General features: G+C 52.6%; 1 protein-coding gene across 5 annotated transcripts in view; it reads right to left on the reverse strand.

Annotated features, from left to right (window-relative positions):
- The window catches only part of DIP2C (disco interacting protein 2 homolog C), a 416639-nt gene extending 404466 nt beyond the window's left edge, over positions 1-12173 (reverse strand). For 3 of the 5 annotated variants that reach the window (XM_043563220.1, XM_043563219.1, XM_043563218.1), the window contains exon 1: positions 11959-12173. In XM_043563220.1, coding sequence (XP_043419155.1) covers positions 11959-12043 — 85 coding nt within the window. In that variant the 5' untranslated portion in view covers positions 12044-12173. The remainder of the gene's footprint in view (positions 1-11958) is intronic. The other 2 variants (XM_043563217.1, XM_043563221.1) reach the window with 1 other exon arrangement.
- Between the last annotated feature and the right edge of the window lie 5674 nt (positions 12174-17847).

A 17847-nucleotide genomic window follows, 5' to 3' on the forward strand; every position in this document is an offset into this window, starting at 1 on the left:
AAGGAAGCTAGAAGATTTGTCCTGATTTTTTTTTTTAATGTTTACTTGTTCTTTGACAGAGAGTGAGAGAGCATGGGCCAAGGAGGGACAGAGAGAGGGAGACACAAGATTCCGAGCCGTCAGCACAGAGCCCAACACAGGGCTCCTACTCGCAAACCTCAAGATAATGACCTGAGCCAAAGTCAGACGCTTAACCAACTGAGCCACCCAGGCGCCCATGTCCCGATTTCACTTGAGTGGAATCTAAAAAAACAAATGAACAAAATGGAGACATAGTAAAGAACTGGGTGTTGTCAGTGGGCGGGGGGGAGTACACACTTCTAGCTATAAAACAAGTCTTTGCAGGGAGAAGTCAACAGAGACTACAGTCAATAACGTGATCACTCTGGCGACAGAGGAGACTACACTTATCATGGTGAGCATTTCATAACGCGTAGAATTGTCAAATCATTATGTTGTACCGTGCACCCGAAACTCATATAGCATTGTATGTCAACCATACTTCAATTAAAAAAAGATTTGCCCTAACAAGATTCTCTAATCACTAGATTATCTTCACAATTATGAGTAACCACTAAATAGCTTCCTCTCAAGGATCCCAAACTAAAAATAGGAGAACAAAAGAAAGCCACATCCTGACGACTTTATTAAGCAGATTATAGTTACGAAAATAAAGGATGTTTGAGGCTACATTCCTAAAATATCCTTCGAAGAACTGTACCAGCTGGCAATGGTTACATCAGGTGGAAGAAATATGCAGGTTCTATGGGAGTAAATAGGTCTTAAAAACCACGGATACCATGAAACCTGTCATCTTTTAAAAAATCGTATTTGCTGGGGCGCCTGGGTGGCGCAGTCGGTTAAGCGTCCGACCTCAGCCAGGTCACGATCTCGCGGTCCGGGAGTTCGAGCCCCGCGTCAGGCTCTGGGCTGATGGCTCGGAGCCTGGAGCCTGTTTCCGATTCTGTGTCTCCCTCTCTCTCTGCCCCTCCCCTGTTCATGCTCTGTCTCTCTCTGTCCCAAAAATAAATAAAAAACGTTGAAAAAAAATTTTTTAAAAATCGTATTTGCGGGGCGCCTGGGTGGCGCAGTCGGTTAAGCGTCCGACTTCAGCCAGGTCACGATCTCGCGGTCCGGGAGTTCGAGCCCCGCGTCGGGCTCTGGGCTGATGGCTCAGAGCCTGGAGCCTGTTTCCGATTCTGTGTCTCCCTCTCTCTCTGCCCCTCCCCCGTTCATGCTCTGTCTCTCTCTGTCCCAAAAATAAATAAAATTGAAAAAAAAAATTTAAAAAAAAAAAAATAATAAAAAAATAAAAAATCGTATTTGCTACTTTGGATCTGGTTAACGTTCTCCATGAGGATGGGCCTGGGGTCAGGGAGGCGGGAGTGAAAACCAGGGTCAGGAAGGCCTTGAAGGGCAAAGCAGGCTGACGCGGACCTAACCCCCAGCCACCTGGCTTCGAGCAAGCTCCCGAGCAGGGCAGCTTCTCAGGAGGCACGTGTAACTCGGGTCAGGAGTGCTGAGAAAGCCTAGAGCGGGGCCTAGCGCACAGAGGGCAACCAGTGGGCACAGATGGAGGGACCGCCCGCATCCAAACCGAGCTCCGTCTGCAATGTCAGATTTCAACGTCCAAACTGTGCACCACCCGTTCCTACTGACAGAACTCCAAATCTCTGGGGACCAGAGAGAAGCACAGCTCGGTAGGTGTGGCCCTCAGCCCTGCAAGAGCTGGGGATCAGAAGGGGCACTCGGAGTGAGAGTTCTCTACCTGAAGCTAGAAACCGATCGCCTCCTGAGCAACTGCCGGTGGCTTAAACACCATCGACGCCCTCCTGGTTGGTAACGGGGAAGCTGAGAGGTCACCCTTTCCTTGTAGGGACGCTGAAGACACTACTCCTGGATCCTCACTTAGAAGACTTTTCCCAGACACAGGACCAAGAATTAACAGCATGGTCTCTTGACCAAAACAGTGAAGATTTCTGACAAAAATCAGACACGCAGCCTCCTGGTTCTAACGGATGCAGAACAGAAAGGTTAGCCTCTGCAGAGGGGCTGCGTTTTCTGTCCACCTGCCACGAGAAGGGAGTTGCGAACACACAGAAAACGTGAAGGGTCGTGTAATGGACACCCTTGTATCCGCCCCTGGGCGGCAGATTCAATTTTAAACGCCGAGTCGGGGAGGCAGCCCGCTAAGACAACGTCCGGAGTGAACCCGCCCCATCACCGCCAAGGGGGCGAGGACGTGAGCGTCCTCCCCGGCTCGCGGCTTCAGGAGGGACAGCCACCGCCGGGCCCCCCGCCCGAGAGCACCCGCGGGCGCCAAAGAGCTCCTCTATCGGAGCCCAGATCAAAGGCCGGATCCCCAGGCGTGGTTCACGGGAAAGGCAGTCCCACAGTCGAGGATACCGAGAACCGTCAGGAAGACGCTACTAATGAGCTTCTAAACATGAGCAATCTAGTCTCCTCGTCTGTTCAAAGAGGAGGTCATTCCCTCAGAAACTGTTTTAAAAGGACTCAAACCCATCAATACAAAGCCCACAAGGCACCAAGGAATTACGAAGTTGACTTCGCACCCTGGTTTCCAGGAACGTTAGCGTTCCAGTGTGTGCGGCCCACACTACCTCGTGAGCCACCCGTCTCCGGTGACAGCACTCCCAACCGGCAGCCGGTCACCTGCCCAATGGCCACGGAATGCGCCCACCGCGCAATCCACCCTGCACATTCCTTCCCCGAGGCCTTGCCCTCTCAAAGCACGGGACGCAGAACAGAACACCGTCAGGGTGCCCCTTTCGCTCACACGCTTTCCATCAAGGGCAGATCTCACCCAGAACCCTATTTGTGCCAAACACTAAAGAAAGTCATCAAACAAAGTCAAGGCTACTTCCTGCCTGGGTCCAGGGCCAGATCTTCCTCATACAAGGGAAGAATTCTAAATTACCAACTGTTATAAATCCCTTCCTCATCGGGGATCTAAATAATAACTGCTCACATCTACATGTGAAGAAAGAAAAGCGAATTCTGCTTTTCATTATTTGTGTACAAGGGAGAGAAAAACGTCTCAAAGTCTGCACGCTGATACCAACAGCAAAACAGCCCCAAGGGCGAGTGCTCGTGTGACTGTGTCCTGCTGTGGTCCACGAGGAAAGCGTGGCCATCAAAGGAGGCCTACAGTCACCTGTGCTAAAAAGCGAAATGAACTCGCGATCCACCTGCAAAACCTTATTTTTACCGAATTTCCTGACATGATATCACACCACAGCAGTAACTTGTGGCCATGGAGGGACAGTACAACGCACATTAGTAACAAAGTTTCAGTCCTGGAAAGCTGGTAGGCTAATTCCTGAATTTTAAAGGTGTGTATTTTAACGACTTAAATTTAATCGTGCCCTTGCTTAAGGAGTGCCTTAAAGACTGCTTTATGTTACTAAATCTCACCAGCTCTTAAGCATCCACTATGTTGGAATACGAGAATTGTTTTGAAGCCTGGTCACGCTCACTTAATCTAGCACAAAGCCCATCTGTACCTTGTTTCATGTTACTTTTAAATAGTCATTGTATATAATTGAAGCCACAACTTCGAGATAGCATTAAGTCCACGTGGTACCGGGGTGGGGGAGCTGCCTCAAAACCCTACCCCTAGTTTTTATTTTAAAAGCAGCTTATGAAACCAGGAAAAGTAAAAGATGCTTATGAGAGCCGACACACAAACCGAAACAGTGCTCAACCCATGTGACTGGCAAGGCAAGTGTGCAGGCCAAAGCCCCAAAACATCACAGATGTCATCACACAGGGTGAAGCCCTTGGGCGTTCAGCAAGCGGGGCACAGGGCCATCACCACAGCAACCCTGCCCAACCCCAATGCCAAGCTCTGAATCTTGGGAGGGGCCTGGCCTCTCAGAACGACCCGAGGCCCACAGGGTCCCACCTGTGGGGCTTGTCAAACGACATCTGTACTCACGAATCACCAGACACAGGGCATGAGAAGGGGCGTTCAGCCCAGCACCTCCCCACATGCTGGAGGCTGACGAACACGGGTGTCCAGAAGAAAGAGTCCCAAAGTCACAGCCAGTGGAGCTCTGAGCCTCGTCATCAGGGGGCAGATCCAGGCCACTCCTCCAGGAAGCTTTGGGAACAACTCCAACTGGAAGCCCAACACAGTGCAGAGACGCGGTGGGACTAGAACTTATGTGGGACGTGCTTCCCAGGAACACCCGGGCCAGAACGTAAGTAGGACGTGCTTCCCAGGAACACCTGGACCAGAACCTAAATAGGATGTGCCTCTCCTACTTCCCTCCCAAAAAATAGGCTTAAAGGTGTACTGGCCAAAGAGCCCATCAGGAAGGAAGAAGTTTTGTCTTTAAAAGGGGGGGGGGGGGGGCATTAGGCTCTGACACTATTGGTTCACAGCAAGTGCTCAGGTAACATCAGTTAAGAAGTGTGCCCTCCCACACCCTCCTTCCACTTCTGTTCTCACAAGGCTGCTCAGAAGTCACTCTAACCTCCATCCACCTTGATAAACTCAGTCACGGGGCGGCCAGGGCCAGCAAGCACCAGGTGCTCTAGCCCAGTGGACACACCTGGGACAGAAAGCAGACCCGGGTGTTTACCAAGCAGATAACACGTCATCACCTCACTGAGCCTCGATACCACCCCGGAGGTAGGGTCAGGAGCTCCCCCTGACAGCTGAGGAAACTGAGGCTAGGGAGACGAGCCAGCTCACCCAGGATGGGCCCACACGTCCTCTCCACGTGGACGAAGATCAGGAAGAGGTCTTCTCAACAGACACACCTCAAGATCCTCCCACAAAACCCTACAAATAGGATTTAGGAAAACATCCAAAGAGATTCAGGAAGCACAGAAGAAGGTCATCCATAAGTTAAAAATGGAATTTTGTGCTCTGAATTCCCACTCTACTAAAATCCAGCCCCCTCCAGCTGATGGCTCCTTAGCAAACCTGTCCTTTCTAAAGCACGTGGCTAACTAAAATATTTCATCTGTTCCTTTCCTCTGACAAGAGCAGGCTTTGCAACTGCTCTTAAATATACTTGACATCCTTACCTGAGGATTTGTAAGCTACATTTTGTCAGCATACAGGTAACTGTCACACCGACGTGACTGGCCACGCTCTGTCTGCAACACAAGAGGTAATCTCTAGGGGCGCCTGGGTGACTCAGTCGGTTGAGCATCTGACATCGGCTCAGGTCATGATCTCGCGGTCTGTGAGTTCGAGCCCCGCATCGGGCTCTGTGCTGATGGCTCAGAGCCTGCAGCCTGCTTCAGATCCTGTGTCTCCCTCTCTCTCTGCCCCTCCCCTGCTCATGCTCTGTCTCTCTCTCTCTGTCAAAAATAAATAAACATTAAAAAAAATTTTTTTAAGAAGTAATCTGTATCTGTGTTAACTTATTCATGAAGCAGCCTCGGAATCTCCCCAGAAGGTTAATTGATAACAATACAGTTTACATTTCCGTTTTCATTTCAGGTAGAACGGCCTACAAAGTCTATTTTTCCCAAGAAGTATCTCTTGATACTTCCTCAGAAAGACCATCAGGGTGAATCCGTGCCAACCTCTTTATCGGGAAGGGAATTTCAGCTTGGCGAGGAGGGGGAACAGGGGATAACACAGGATTCAAAATAGATGCTCCTGTGTTTCTCGAGAGTGCCGGAGTCAGGGTACGTGGCTCCGGGTCAGAATGAGAGCACGATCAGACCTCCCACATCCGGGGACAAAAGTGTGCTCGCTAAAGAAACTCTGGGACATGTTGGCCTCCCCCTCTGCAGGCTTTCATTTGTCCCGTGCACTCCTGGCACAGGGCAAGCCCCACCCGTGTGAGGTCTGGTCAGAACACAAGCAGAACCCTTCCTGCGCTCTTGGAACCAGGTGTCCCTCGGCACAGGGCCACATCCCCAGAGCAGGAGCCATAGCTGTGAACGCCTTCCTCCCAAACCAGACACTCAGCCCTGAGCCAGGTGGATCTGAAGCTTACACGTAATTTTTAAATAGCTTAAAAGTTATTAAATGTGTTATTAAATTATTAAATGACTTGACTAACCAGATAATTGAGTTAAAAAAATCAGCTGTTCACAATTGTGAATAAGCATGTGAGGAATCCTCTCTCTGGAGCTGACAGAACTAGATTGGATCTGGCCCGTGGGCTCCAATCTTTTCATTAGGACACAGATTTCCAACCCAATCAGCAAACACACGACTTACAACCATCGGCCCAGAAGAAAACGACGGATTTCTAACCTGGTATCAATCACAGAATCCCTTCACTTCTCTTTATCTTGGACAGTTTGGTCTTTTTTTTTTTTTTCTTATTTTTAATACCCACTGGACAAAGCCCTTCAGCAAGGAACGCTCTCGATTTGCAAAGCGCACAGCACAGAGAGGCCATTTTACTCTCCAGGATTTTCGACAGCAACAGCACTGACTAGCAGCCTCCTTCCCCGAGGGGACTGCTTGCTGCCGTGTTATCTTTTACAACTCAGGACCTTAGCGTTTCCCCACTTTGTCTCAAGGGATTATCAACATTAATAACCCCAAGTGGGTCCAGAAGAAAGGAGTGCACTTTACGTGTGTTCGGAGGACAAACACTGGTGTCTCCGGCATGCTGACCCCTACTTTCTTACCCCACACCAGCTGGGGTTCCCAGAGTCTCCTCTTTGAGAGCGCTATTTATTATCATCACCAACAAACGGAAGCAATTACTTCTTTTGAGACATGACAAGTTTTTGACCCTCTTAGCAGAAAAGAACAGAGCACTGGTAACAATAGGTCATCTCTGAATGGGAAGAAGGAAGGAAGGAAGGAAGGAAGGAAGGAAGGAAGGAAGGAAAAAAGAGAAAGAAAGAAAAAAAGAAAGAAAGAAAGAAAGAAAAGAAAGAAAGAAGGGAAAGAAAGAGAAAAGAAGGAAAGAGAAAGAAAGAAAAGAAATAACACAAAAGAAGGAAGAATAGAGAGAAAGAAAGAAAGAAAGAAAGAAAGAAAGAAAAGGAAGGAAAGAAAATCACAAAAAAACTAAAGTTGGAGGCCTTGACAGCAGAGGTGGAGAAGGAGAAAGTGAAGCATCAGGAGAGCGCCAACCCTCTAAAGCGTCCAGAAATCCACTGCGGTGCCCACGGTGCATGTTACAACAGATCAAACGTCCCCCGCTCCCAGGGTCAACAGCGATACGCAAAACCAAGTCAAGTACCTGCAGCCAAGAATTTGATTCTTCTTCAGCATGCTTGAGCGATTATGACAAGGACTGGAAATGAGCTTAATAATATGACGAGGATTTGGACTAGTGAGTCAGCCTATAGATATAGGCCATCAAAACGAAGATTATTCAACACATTCTCTTTACCATCCAGAAGAATACAACTCATCCCATAAATCACTGCTTAAAAAAAAAAAAAAAAAAAAACCAGCTCTAAAAAAAGCGACAACCCATGTGAAAACGGCTGGGATGAGGAAGAGGCAGAGAGTGACTCATAACATCCAACAGCTTGTAGCCTCCAAACCATAACAAGAGTATAAAACCAGTGGGCCCAGTATAAAACAAAATAGAGTCATTGTTACCGCGTTGACCTCATAAAGCTCAGATCTAGGCGTAACTACAGCACTGCAAATATGTTATGAGCACTCGGAACAATTTTACAGGTCTATGCCTTTAACGTGTGCGTGTTTACTGTTACAGCTTCCGGGCTAAATCTGACATCTATATTTATTCATCGAGAAAAGAACATTCAAATTTAACTATTTTCCTAACTCTGAAGAACTCTTATAATTCAAATCCACACATTTCAAATCCCACACATATCAACGCTGCCATTTTGTACATATTTTTTTTAAATACAGGTAACAATATTGTGGGTTTATCATGCCAAGCATTCCATTTCATTCACCACAATACTTACAGCCATTTGACAACGCTGAGGCGGATGTAACAAAGTAAACAAATTCTGTTACCAAATTCGAGGTCTGATTCGGGGTGGGGTCCCCGTGGCCTCACAGCTGTCATTTCCCCACTCTGGGGACCCCTCCCTTCCCCCCCCCCTCCAATGACAACAAATTATCAATGAGCGCCTGAAGGAAAACAGTTTTTCCACACACTTGTTTTCAAGAGTCAACTATACCCTTTCAACGAGGGTAACGTACACAAAGTGTGGGTCGCATTAGAGATGGCCGGGCCTCACAGCTTTGGAGGGTGGTCCTGAGGTGTCAGCCAGGGCAGAGCCCTGAAGTCTGTAGAGCAGGGCCTCCGAGAACACAGGGGAAGGACTCGAGTTCCAGAGCTAAGTGCCTCTCTTATCTTGTACCCAACGGCCCCGAAAATGCCGCACTGAAAGTCAACAAACATTCCGACCGGCCATCCCTTTCCGATTTTATTCTTTGGTGACAGGAATGTGCATATGAACTGCTCGCCCGCAATTACTTAAAAAAAAAAAAGTCATTGGCCCCTTGACCGACACAAAGAACCGACGTTAGATTACCTTTCACTTGCCTCCTTAGGTAGCCACTCACTAAGAAAGTGTCCCACCAGACACACTCTGCTCGAGATCCTAACAGGTAAAGTAATTTGGTGTATTAATTAGCAAAGCAGAGCATGAACTGAGTAACCCCCATAAGCAAAAATGAGGAAGTGAGCAAAGTAACAACAACCACAAAATGTAGAACGTGGACTCTATTTCTTAAAACCTGCTCTTCGACAAACACCAACCAATTTTCACAGGCTGTATCGGGAGGTGGTTTCCCTAAGTTCTACCAAAATAAGAATTCAGCCAGTCCTGGGGGAGAGAAGGCCTCCATCTGTGGCAAGCGCAGGGTACACGCAGCCCGGGACACAACCATCAGCGAACACACAAACGTATTGCTACATTTCGATCAACGACTGAAAATTTTTTTAAGACCTGAGTCTTTTTTAACTTTTCCGTTTCTTCTCTACTTTGCTTGGTGTTTCCATTTAAAGTTTTTCCTTAAGCCAAGATGAAATTATTTGGGGGCCTTCTTAAAGCCAAATAGGAAAAAAGCACGATTCCGAAAGGTGAGATGTCGCGAAGGGGAGGGAAGAGGAAATGATTTAGGGGAGAGGAGCCTCGGCCGGCCACCCCACCTGGTGCCCTGCAGCCAGCCAGCTCACCGGCATCTCCCCTGCAGGCCCGTGTTGGAGCAGACGGACACGGCCCACACCCACGACTCTACCCAGACGTGCGGACCGGAGGCTGTCAGCACCCCGAGGAGGGGCCGCCTGCCACATCTCCCCACAGAAAACTCCTGCGCTTTGCTGACGATGCTGTTCTACAGCGAGAGGCTTTCCCCAGCGAGGGAGGCACAGGGTAGTCACACACAGCGGAAAGAAAAAAGGAGGCAACCAGCAGAGCAGGACGGAAAAATCGGAGTTCTGAAGCTTGAGAAGTCAATCTGCAACCCTTTAACAGTGACTCTAGAAAACAACACAGCACCAGCATCCGTAACAACACCCAGCAGACAGCACAAACCCATACTGCACCGGTGCAGAGAAGTCCACACCACAGACTCCCATTAGGGGCTGACAGGCCATACAGGAACGTGTTTCTTCAATCTATATACACATTGTTTTCCACCCTCCTCAGCAGGAACCGAGCACTGGAGATCGCACGTGTTTCCATAATATTTTCTGATCTTACAATAAAATGATGAAGACTAACTCACAGAATTCTCTCCACATGAATCATGACCGAGGGTTAAACGTGATCAGAGTTGTTTGAACATTTCACTTTGCAAGCGGATGTGCTGAGGGAGTTTTAAGTTCCGCGATGTAAAAAGACAGATTTCTGACCCTTCCAATCTTTGGCTTCTCTGATGCAATACTGAAAAACAAGTTGATTCACCAACTTAAGCCAGGAACAACTACTCTATGTGGTTACAAGACCTGAAATTCCAAGGAAGACTCCACCAGTTCAGCATGGACAAAGCAAGTCAAACACGACACGGCTAACGAGCCAGGGCAGCGGGGGGAGGGCTGGACGGGTCAGTGCGCCAACCCTCTTGTTTCATTCTTCAGTGTTCAGGCCAAGTCTCACAAGGCTTACACAGAAAGACAATAATGTACTTCCCATATGCAGACAGATGCCCCTCTCTCCGCCCTGACACCCAATGGGAAGTTGACGAAGCCCCTTTGAAAAACCTGTACAGACAGAGGGTGTTCACGGAGAATGAGACCGAGCATCCCTCGGTCTAAAGTGTTTTTGCCACCCTCTGGTCAGCGGGAACAAGACTGATGGCTGGTGACAGGTGAGTGTCATCTAACAGGTAAGCGTGCCCCCAGGTTCAGGTGCCTAAGCCACAGCCCCGTGCAGCACGGGGCCAGGACACAGGTCCTCAGCGCTGTCCCAGACTCGAGGAGCAAACGCAAGCTGATGTCCAGGCTGACGGGGGAGGTGGCGCGATCCTGTGGAGCTCAGACGGCTTCCCACTTTGCTAACACAGATGGGGTACTGACACAAAATGTCAGGGGAACGCAGACACAGCAAAAGCGTGTGGGGGTAAAGCACGAATGTCAGGGTCCCATAAGGAATACCGAGCGGGGCAAACATGACTAGGGCCGGGGCGGGGGGGCCTCAAAGTGGGGCGAACCCCATCTGAACACTGACAAAATTGCAGAACTTTGGCAAATACTTTCCAGTGGAGACTCCATCCCTTCAAGCAATCTGCCCACACCGCACACTTTATCCACCAGTTTGAGTCTAAATATTGTTCCCAGCAGGCTACTCCTCGTGTGCCCTGCCTTGGGGTCCTCTGAGGCACTAGCAAAGCCCTCTTGCCTTCCAGCAGCCAGAACAGTGTCTGCTGAGCACACACAGTCCAGGAAACAGCCTCCTCTCCTCCCACGGGGCTGCTTCACATTACAGAGCATTACAGTGCCCTGCAGAACCCCAAGTTTGAAACAGAAAAATAGAAAGGCGTCCAGTGCCTGTAACCCTGAAAAGGCAGTTAACACGACACCGCAGCCCCCACGCCAATCCCTCGCTTGCCCTGAACGTGTTAAAAAGGAAAACATAAAGTCAACATTAGCTCCTCCCTGCCGATGAAAATTGGCACGAGTGAACGTGCGTTCTGGCTCCCCGCCCTAACAGAACCGTTACACACGCGCGCACACACTCACACACACAAAAGTTCACCAGGCCGAAGGGCCCCAAATGTAAATTCAAAGCCGGCCTATCCCCACCCCACATCATGGGGTGGCCTCTGCAGGGCGAGCCGGGGACACGAAATACATGTTAAACACTTCACATTTCGGAACTTTGGTGGTTCCTTTCTTGAGAGGCCGCAAAACGCGACCTAAACTTATGACAGTTGAGCACATGACCCCGCCACTAAGAGCAGATGAGAAGCCGCATCTAACACTCCGTGCGGTCCCTGTAGCAAATCTGTCACCAGTGTGGATGTGCGAGATGAGCGCGCGACAGCAGAGCTGCTGCGGGGGGGGTGGGGGGGGGCCCCGGCCGCGGCCCCCGCCCTGCCCAGCACGACACACGGAACAATAGTGCGCGCCCCGCGCCGCCTCCAGCCCCCAAGTGCAACGCCAAGTTTCGCGTTAGAACCAGGCCGGCCGGCACCCAGGCCGCGCGGCGCGGACGTGTCCCCAGCGCCGGCCGCTGGGCGAGCGCACGGACGCGCACCAAGGACACGGCTCCCCGCCAGGCGGGCGCCCCGCGGCCCAGGTTCCCCCCCACACGGCTCAGCACCCCCCCGCCCCCTGCGCCCCGCGCCCCGCGACCCCCGTCCCCGCCCCAGGCCCCGCCGCAGCGCGGACACCCGCAGGCACCCGCAGCGCTGGGGACCCGGGCCCGGGGCGGGAACAGGGCCGCGCGCACCCCCGCCCGGCGCCCCCCGCCCGCTCCCCCCCGCCCGCCGCCCGCCGCCCCGTCCTCCCCCCCGCGCCCCGGCCCCCCCCCCGCGCCCCCGCGCCCGCGCGGCCCGGCCGGGCCTGTTACCTTCCGACAGCTCGAGCTCCAGCTCGGCCAGCCGCGCCCGCACCTCCAGCGGCAGCGCCGTACCCTCCAGGCCGCGGTCCGCCATGCTCGCGGCGCCCCCGCCCCGGCCGCCTCCCTTTGTTCGCAGGCCGCGGTCTGGCCGCTCCTCGCGCCCCGCGGACCCGCACCGAGCGGCAGGCCGGGCGCGGCGCAGCGAGCGCTCCTCCCCCGGCGCCTCCTCGGCGCGGCCCCGCCACGCGGCCTCGCGCCCGCGCCCCCGCCCGGTCCCCCGAGCGCGCCCCCGGACCCGCCGCTGCTCCGGGGCGCGCTGGCGGCGGGGGCGCGCTCGGGGGCGGGGCGGGGGCCCGGGGCGCGCGGGGAATGCGGCCCGGGCGGGGGGCGCGCGGGGGTGGGGGGAGGGGTGGGGGGAGGGACGCTCGGGGTCCGGGCGGGGGCGCGCGGGGGTGAGGATGGGGAACGAGTGTGGGGGTCGCCCAGGAACGAGAAGGGGGGGTCGCTCGGGGGGCTGGGCGGGGGGCGCGCGGGGGCGGGGATAGGGAACGAGTGGGGGGGGCGCGCTCGGGGGACCGGTGCGGGGGGTGGGGCGCGCGAGGACGGAGATGGGGAATGAGAGTGGGGGTCACCCAGGAACGGCGAGGGGGAGCGCTGGGGGGGGGGGAGCTGGGCGGGGGGCGCGCGGGAGCGGGGATAGGGAATGAGTGGGGGGGGCGTCCGCGAAAGGGGGGGCCGCGGGGGCGGAGATGGGGAACGAAGGGGGGCGCCCGGGAAAGGGGGGAAGGCGCTCGGGGGGGGCCGGGGCGGGGGTCGCACGGAGACCGGGCTGGGGGCGCGCGGGGGTGGAGATGGGGAAAGAGTGGTGGGGGGCGCCCAGGAATGGTGGGGGAGCGCCCTCGGGGGGGGGGGCCCTGGCGGAGGACGGTGATGGGGTACGATTGTGGGGGTAGGGGCGCGCTCGGGGGGCCGGGCGGGGGCCGGGCGGGCGGGGATGGGGAACCGGGACCGAGAACGAGGACGAGGACGCGCGCGCGGTGGGGGGGTAGGGAGGGGCTGGCGGGGCCGCGTCCGCGGGCGGCAGAGGTGGGGGGTGGTGAGCTTTCGGCCGGGGGCGCGCACCGGGGGATGAGGCGGGGGCGCGGGGATGAGCGCGAGGCCGCGCGCGGGAGGTGGGTCGGGCCGGACGGGCCGGCGCAGCGCGCGCTCCGGGGGCGCGCTCGGGGGCGCGGGGCGCGCGCACCGGCCCAGCCCCGCCTCCGCCTCCTCCCGGCTTAAGACAAAAATGCCTGCTGGAGCCCGGGCCTAACGTGCAGTTAACACTGGAGTGTTCTGGGTCTTAGCTGAACGATTTTCTGTGGATCCTTGGGGGTGAGGGTGTAATGACAGTGCGGCCGTGGACTAGGCGCTAGATGCCAAGTTCCAAATTCTGGATCCAGAACCGGCCAGCCCGTGCGCTTGGGGTGATCAGCGTCCCAGACTGGGCTCCACTTCCCCACCTGAGGAAAAGAGGAGCGACGGCGTGGCCCAGCCCCCACTTCCCACATCAGCGCCACCAGGCTGTGACCCGGTGGCACATGGTCAGGGGGACCCGGCCGTCCTCAGACCCCCGGCTCCTGTATTTCCCCACGCCCTGGCCACGATGGTCCTATGACGTGGCCCTCGGCCCTTTTCTTTTGCACTCCTTGTATGCTTTCCTCTTGGTGGGTCAGCTCCCACCGCATCGGCGTCACCGTGGCACCACTGATGACCAAGTCTGTGCCTCTGTCCTGATTTTGAGAGGCTCTCTCACACATCCCACTGTCCAACTGAAGAGCCTGCTGAGATGCCCCCATCCCCAAACCCCAGAAACCCAAAGTAAGCCAGCTCCTTCTGACTGTTTACTTCCACTGGAAAGAGTCCTGGACTCTTCTCTTCCTCAGTCTCCATGCACCCTCTGCTTTCCGGCCCTCTCAAGGCTCTGGCCCAAGGACTGAATCAACTGAGCTCATGGTCATTCCCGGTCGCCCCCTGCTGCTCCCCTGAAGCCTTCCCACTCGGTTCTCCTGCGAGTTCGCACTCCGCGCTGCGGCTGGGGTTGGCTCCCAGAAGCACACTGCCATTCCTTCCCAGCCCAGGGACGATCTACTGAACACAAGCCCAGCTCTGCCAGACTGGAGACCCTCTGCCACCAGCTCCACGCTGCGGTCCGGCTGCATCCCACAGGCAGCGCCTCCCAAGGAGCTGGTGTGCTCTTCCTCAGTAGGCTTGCTCTTTCTTCTCTTTAGCGCCTTTCTTCATGCTGTGGCTTTCCCTGAGCACCCACTCCCCTGCTCTGCCCACACCCTCCCACATGCAGGCCTAACATCAACCCCAGAAAATCTCTTCCTCCTTTGCTGTGCTCCTGAGACTTGCTGCCCTTATCATATTTGACCTTTTTATTTCTCTTCTTCACTGGTGGAGGCCCCTCAACACCAAGGCTTCCTCCTCATCTCTGTCCTTTCCCTTCATGTGGCCATTGTGACAACTTAGGTGTTGGCATTTCTCACACGGAGCTGTCTTGCCAGTGGGGAATTGTGAGGGAGCAGCAGATATCTGCAATGACAAGCCTGAGAAGGGTGAACCCCAAACTCCTCTGCTTCATGTTCTACGGGCATGAGTCCAGCGGACCGTGGGAGCCGAGCTGTATACGCCATTCCTGTCCCCTGTTCACGATAGACAGACCACCACGTTGCAGAGAGCCCTGCAGTCCAGTCTGTTCATGCTGCAGGTGGAAGGCTTTACAGAAATAACGCTCAGCAGAACTGGGATTCACAGCCCGTCTGCAGAGCAAAGCCCTGGGTCCCTTACAGCAAAGTGGGGCTGTGCCTCAAACAGTAAGTGAGGTCAAGTCAGTGGAGGGCAGGATGATGTCCCAGTAAGACTACAGATTCCCTTCTTAATGCATGGATGGGTCTGGGTCATTCACGTATGACGCTGGAACTGAGGTCAGCTCCAAAGAAGACTACGGTCTGATACTTCGATTCTGAGCTGATGGCTCTTCGCTTCAGCAGGCTCTTGTGTCCCTACACACACACACACACACACACACACACACAGACAAAAGGGGTGATGTACACTTGGCTTTTCCAACAGCCTGACAGACAATTTTATCTGGAAATCCTGCCATGTCCTCAAAGCACGCTGTGTCCGAAATCCGACCCCGCCTACTGCCGATCCTCGACCTCTGCTCATGACCTCTGAATGCAGCCTCGCTCCCAGTGATCCGTGCTCTGAGCCCTGCCTCTTAGCAACCTCACACATTCCCCCGCTTCTGTGCACTGCCACCACCTAAGTTAGGCCTCCAGCACACTCCCCCCTCCCCCACCAGTCTCTTCCTTCTAATCTTTCCTACCATGGCTGCTAGAGTGATCCTCCCAAGTGCCACTTCGAACAGGCCATAGTCCCTTTGCTCTACAATCTATGCTGACTCTCTGCCTGCAAGCTGAAAGCCTCCTTGTTTTGACATTGAAGGTTCACAGGCCTGGCACGGTTTCCTTCCCTACCTTCTGCTCCACGACTCCCCATCATGCACCTGCATTCACCTGCAGAGTTCCTCCACCTTCCTGTCACCCTCCCTTACCCCACCTGTGTCACAGCCACACATCCAATCGCACCCGTTCCTGTCCACTTCAAATGCCACTTCTGCCATGAAGCTTCCTTCCTAACCTCCTCATTGGGAAGATTCAAGCCCACTTCTTGAATCACACGCCTCTTTTTCCTACCTGTGCCACCTGGATTCATGGTCTATGTGTGCGTCTTACCTGCCAGCTAGTCTACAACTTTCCCACTGTGTTGTTTAATGACACATAAACAGCATATTGTTTCTGTTACGCTTGTGGGTATGTATGTGTGTGAGCCTATGTATAAAAACCGGGTTCAAATGTGTGTCGAGGTGGACATAACAATACCTGACAGAGGCTTATTAGAATGAATTGAATAAGCGTGAAGGGTTATTTGCTTCAAAGGTCTGCCGAAAGCCCTGAAAATTCCACCATCTGAGCTGCATCTTTGAACTACGGTCGATTATTTTCAAAAAGTCACTGGAAAATCTTAAGACAGCTACCTGAGAGTGGTTACACATCAATGGCATTTATTAACACACCGGCATTGTTTAATTTATCAAACAAGCCATCTTTACGTAACAAAACCCAGAGGGTCTGAGCCACAACACAAAACATTCCCGGGTGAGGAGAGAGCGGCCCCACGGTGGTGATCCTGGCCGACTCGGAGGCAGCTTGGCCGAGGCCAGTGGATTAAAGAAACTCTGAAACATGAAGTGGTCAGCTCTCTGCTCCCATTCCGTCCCAGTGAGGCCCGACAGTGTTTGGAGTTCCATGCGGGGCAGCTACAGAGACCTAATTACTTAATCATCATGCCAGCTAGGATTTGGGGGCCTCTGTCCGTGTTTTGCTGTACTGCCTGCCCTGGGTGATGTGTCACAATTATTTGCCCACGTGTGACAGCTCACCTCTACTGTTTTCTGTTTCGCCGAGCTCCCAGCCACGTCTGAGTGAGAACTTAACCGTTCACATATCACTCGGCTCTAGATTTCAGACAATCTGGTGGGGATGGAAGAGAGCAGTAAAGGAACGTCTAAACCAGGCAGAGAGGGCTTACTTATTAATGAGGTAACTGTAGGTAGAGAAAGACAGGCAGGTGATGGCCTCGCTCACAGATGCGTATCTCAGAGTTCGTACCTTGACTTCCGAAGCCTTACTGCTGATAAAAGTTGATCAGTTCACTCATCAGATTCATGTGGGATTTGTTAATCCTACGCTTTCTCCTGCATATCCCAATCTTGTGAATTTTTTACCTTTTCCAAAGCCACTAGGAATTGCTGGTTGTAAATACCACGGTGGGTTTTCTCCAAGTTTTTCTATCATAAATCCTGGGGGCTGCGGTGCCCACAGCCCTCCTATGCCCAGCCTTCCACGGCTGAAGTCCTCCTACAGAACATGCCTGGCAATTTCTGTGTGGGGTCAAGTTTCATTTGGGTCTTACCGTATTATCAGCACTTCAGCTTGGGTGAAGTGAGTTGGGTTTAAAGAAAGGAAAAAAGTGAATAATCTGATACAGAAAGTTTGGGTTTAATTAGTACTTAGAAAGCAGCTTGAAACCTTGAATGAGACTATTCTATGCAAGCAAGAAACCATTAACATTTTGTGACTTTTCTTACATCCTTACAGAATTAACTAAATAATATGCATGTGACTAAGTTTGGTGAACCACACGGGTATTTGCATCTCGCCGGTGCTGACTGTCCTCCTCTGGAAGTGAAGACACAAGAACAAGAGTGTGGGGGAAGGAGAAGAGAGAAGTAATCCCAAAGAACCCCACAGCACAGTTAATTTGCTTTTCCTTGCCATTGCCGGAAGTGATGACGATTCAACTGAGTCAAAGATGTTGATGGAAACACAAGTGTGTGAAATTTATCCTCGACAAACAGCCCGAGTGTTTCCTTGTATTCATTATTACAAATCAATTTGCAATTATCAAAAAGGTAATTATTTCTGATCATTTTAGTGAATTGTTAATCACTTCTACTAAACGTGATGTGGGAGCACAAAACAACAAATTATCCAAAGATTAATCCTGTTTGGTCTTAGATCGCATCATATTTTTATAGCATATTTCCTCTGCCAATTATGATTGGCTAATGTCTAGCTTAATTAAGCTAATGTCAAGATTAATTGTCATTCCCAGAAATCGTATCAATTAATTGCTGAGACAAGTCACACATAGGCTTTTTTTACTCAAGGTTTTACAAAGTGTTCTCAGATATAAGGTTTTTTTAAGGGCTTAAAACATAAGTTTTTGAGGTAGAAGAGAGGAGAGTGGTTGAAGACGAAAATCTTGCCATCAAATCCACAAAGTGGG

Source organism: Prionailurus bengalensis, chromosome B4, assembly GCF_016509475.1.
Source record: "Prionailurus bengalensis isolate Pbe53 chromosome B4, Fcat_Pben_1.1_paternal_pri, whole genome shotgun sequence".
In the NCBI taxonomy this organism is placed as follows: Eukaryota; Metazoa; Chordata; class Mammalia; order Carnivora; family Felidae; genus Prionailurus; species Prionailurus bengalensis.